This window comes from Oncorhynchus keta, chromosome 28 (genome assembly GCF_023373465.1).
Source record: "Oncorhynchus keta strain PuntledgeMale-10-30-2019 chromosome 28, Oket_V2, whole genome shotgun sequence".
Lineage (NCBI taxonomy): Eukaryota > Metazoa > Chordata > Actinopteri > Salmoniformes > Salmonidae > Oncorhynchus > Oncorhynchus keta.
This window is the reverse complement of record NC_068448.1, coordinates 44,621,644-44,625,457: the sequence shown is the minus strand read 5'-3', so window position 1 is coordinate 44,625,457 and position 3,814 is coordinate 44,621,644. Positions and strand designations below refer to the sequence as shown.

Below are 3,814 nucleotides of genomic sequence, written 5' to 3'. Positions count from 1 at the left end.
CACCTGGTCAGAGCAGCTGTTAATGTTTTGTACACTTAGAGCATTATACTTACTGGATGAAGATAAAGAAGCAAGCCATTCAGTCCGATTTACTGATTGAACTTACGTTATCAGCTACATTACTTTCATTTGGGCAACATCCGGGCATTTGACATATTCCAGAAGATTGTCAGCCCACAATGAACTTCCCCCTCTCACGACACGGGTATGGTCTTACTGCCAAGTTTATCCATTTTCATACATCACCAAGTGCTTCACTTACTGTGTTATGGAAAGGGATTTTAGAGGGATGAGGCAGAATTGTTACAGTTGCATAAGACGAGTGATGTGAGATCCAATGCAGAGCAGATATGCCTAATAAAGCCTGCATTTAATTCTATGAGTAACTTTATGTGAGGTGTCTCATAGAACAAATGCAAGTAATCTCTGGCTGACATGTTTTATAGAGTATGCCACAGGTTCCCCAAAAAGAGAGACAAGTTTCTCAATTGAATGCATACAAAGTTGATTAGAATTGTACTCTGGTATTCTGTATGTTAGAAAAAACAGAAACTACTGGCGTAGGCAAAGCAATCTATCGACATGTGACATTGTGGTTAAGACGACAAATCCTAAAAGCTGGTGACGATGAGACGGGTAGCAGTATTCATCAAGGGCTAGAGGCGTCTACTCGAAGAAAGAGACACAGCATTGAAGTCTCATCACTGACTGGGTAAGTGCATGTAACATTGTCTTTTGTCATCTTGCTAGTGAGTTTTGTTTCAAATGTAGAGATTTTCTTTCATAATAGTGGATAGTATTATTTGAACATTTTTGTTAGGTTGAAATTGTTTTAATTGTGGATCAAAGGTGATATACACTTAATTTATGTAGTAATCACTTTTTTCCCACATTCATTTTTTTAACATTTGACTTCTTCTGACAGGTAAAATGGAGTGGCCGTTGTTCACTGCACTCCCAACTGATGAAACTGTAAGTATTATTTTAATCTTAAATGCTTGTATTGACAATTACAAAACAATTCCATGAAATGAATTGGAGAGCAGCATCAAACATCAGAGAATGAATTCAATCCAAACATGTTGATTGTAGCCTAAACTATCTACTTTTTGTCTTTTGAACTCACATACCACATTAGATTTCACATCAACATTAATGTGGCCGGTGAGAGAAACACTTGTTAGTATTTTCAACTTAATTTTTAGTACCCAAGATTCAGATCAGATTTTAGATCAGTTTTCTGGAGGGTTGCTTGTCGTGTTTGCAACAGTTTTTGTGGTCTGTTTTCGTGAGGGTGTATGACTGTGGACAAGTATGTGATCTGTCTGTGTGTATGTTATTACAGTACACATATACTGTACGTAGATGCTTTTAGTTATTATTTTTCCATGATACATAAACATTAATTTAATTATATTTTTCAATATTCAGTTGATCAGATTCGGTGATAATTTAAGACAAAGATCAATGAAGCTTGGAGTTTGTGAATTTAATGCTTGCTTGCCTTTACGCTAGGCAAATGTTTCCAATAAACACACACACACAAACTTCGCCACAGTAAAGGCTAAACATCAGTCTAAAAATGTCCATGGTGTGCATGCTGTCACCGCTTCCCCCAATTTAATCGCCGTCCTACATCTGTGTGTGTTGTTGTCGACAATGAGTGCTGTGTCGTTGACGTGCATCATGAACCCGAGCTACTCTGTAGCCCCTGTGGAACGTTATCCCGCCATCTCTCTTCCCCTCCATCTCTCAGTGCCTCCATCTCATACAGGAGGAAGTGGTGTAGTGGTAAGGTTTCTCCTGTAGAGACAGGGAGACTCATCACCTGCATCTGAGAGCAGCCAGAGTAGCATCTGGTTTAGATAGAATGTCACTACCACCAGATCTTGGTGTCACCCTGCTGTGCTCCACTGAATCCACAGCGTTATGAAACCCTGTAGTGTAGGCAGATGGTTTGGGGGAAGAGACAGGCAGTCAACCAAGTGATGAAAAAAATAGGAAAATAATAGTTAAATTAAAAGTAGGCTGAATTTAAATCTGTCTGTCTTTTAAACCGTTATCAAAGACAGTGACAAAATAAATGATTAGGGACACCTGTTACACAAAATCAGAGTAAAAGTCTCCCATTAAAGAATGCTTGTTTGTGTTACAGCTTTCTGGAGATTACACAGACGACTATGGGACCTTCACTGAGACCCCAGGGGGGCTATGTGACAAGAGCTGGGTGAGGGAGTTTCGGGGTCTCTACGAACCCCCGCTGTTCTGGCTCATCTTCATCTTGGGCGCTGTGGGCAACCTGATGGTGGTCTTCATCTTTACCATGGTGCGCCACCGCCTCAAGACCATGACGGATGTCTACCTACTCAACCTGGCCGTGGCCGACCTTCTCTTCCTGGGCACGCTGCCTTTCTGGGCCGCCGACGCCACAAAGGGCTGGATGTTCGGCCTGAGCCTCTGTAAGCTCCTCTCGGCCATCTACAAGATCAACTTCTTCAGCAGCATGCTGCTGCTCACATGTATCAGCGTGGACCGCTATGTGGCTATCGTCCAGGTTACCAAGGCCCACAACCAGAAGAACAAGAGGCTGTCTGTCAGCAAGCTGACCTGCCGAGCTGTCTGGATCATCTCAGGCCTCCTGTCCCTGCCTGAGTTAATCTTCGCCCAAGTCAAGCCTGACCGTAGGGGCAATTCCTTTTGTGTCTTGGTCTACCCAAACAACCTCTTCAATCGCACCAAGATCCTGGTGCTCGTTCTGCAGATCTGTGTGGGGTTTTGCCTGCCGCTGCTGGTCATGGTGCTGTGCTACTCTGTCATCATCCGCACCCTGCTGCAGGCCAAGAGCTTCGAGAAGCACAAGGCACTCAGGGTCATCTTCGCTGTGGTGGCTGTGTTTGTCCTCTCCCAGCTGCCGTACAATGGGCTACTGGTGGTCGACGCCACGCAGGCCGCCGACACCACCATCACGGACTGTGCTGTATTGGAACTTTTTGATGTCGCTGGTCAAATTGCCAAGAGTCTGGCGTACACCCACGCCTGCATTAACCCCTTCCTTTACGTGTTCATTGGCGTTCGCTTCCAGAAGGATCTGCTGAGGCTGCTGAAGCTGTGCACCTGCGGCCTGAGCCAAGGAGGTGTCAGTAAGCTGCAGGCCGTCCCCAACCGCCCTTCTGTCATGTCTGACACTGAGACTACCTGTGCCCTCGCCTTGTAATCGTGCCCACTGAAGCCACACACACATTCAACATCACCTCAGATCACATAATTTCATTGGTAAACACCTCATTCCACACCTTTCTTCTTCCATGATATCATATGCTGCTAGCTGGGACACTCCCACCTGTTGCATCCTGAGTACATTGGGATTTTACCAGTATAGAAATGTAATTATTTTACCCTGTGCTGACAATCAAGAAACATGCAATACATGAAAAGCATACCATTCTCTAAGACATTTTATTGAAGTGTAAATTATTGTATATATACTGAACAAAAAATAAACGCAACATTCAACAACATCAACGATTTTGCTGAGTCAGGAAATCAGTTGAAATAAATTCATTGGGCCCTAATCTATGGATTTCACATCCTCCTATGTAGCAGTGGCCCTGGTCTTACCATGACTGTTTTAATATGATCTCTATTTGCAGACGTAGTGCTGGTCTAGAGTGTAAAATCCTCATTTTGTGTGTGTTTTTATAATTGTTTAACAAATTTGAATAACATTTACAAAACCCAATTTCTCTTAGAACAGAATGCCTCATCTTGGGCTTCATCATCACTTCTTTTTTTTCAGAGTACAATGAGGTCACTT

The 3,814-nt window shown here is 43.2% G+C and overlaps 1 protein-coding gene across 1 annotated transcript; it reads left to right on the top strand.

Annotated features, from left to right (window-relative positions):
- The first annotated feature begins 530 nt into the window (after window positions 1-530).
- On the top strand, window positions 531-3,508 carry LOC118360466 (C-C chemokine receptor type 9-like). The gene is made up of 3 exons (XM_035739711.2): window positions 531-712; window positions 926-972; window positions 2,156-3,508. The coding sequence occupies exons 2-3, from the start codon at window positions 931-933 to the stop codon at window positions 3,212-3,214; spliced, it is 1,101 nt and encodes a 366-aa protein (XP_035595604.1). The 5' UTR covers window positions 531-712; window positions 926-930; the 3' UTR covers window positions 3,215-3,508.
- Window positions 3,509-3,814: the final 306 nt, after the last annotated feature.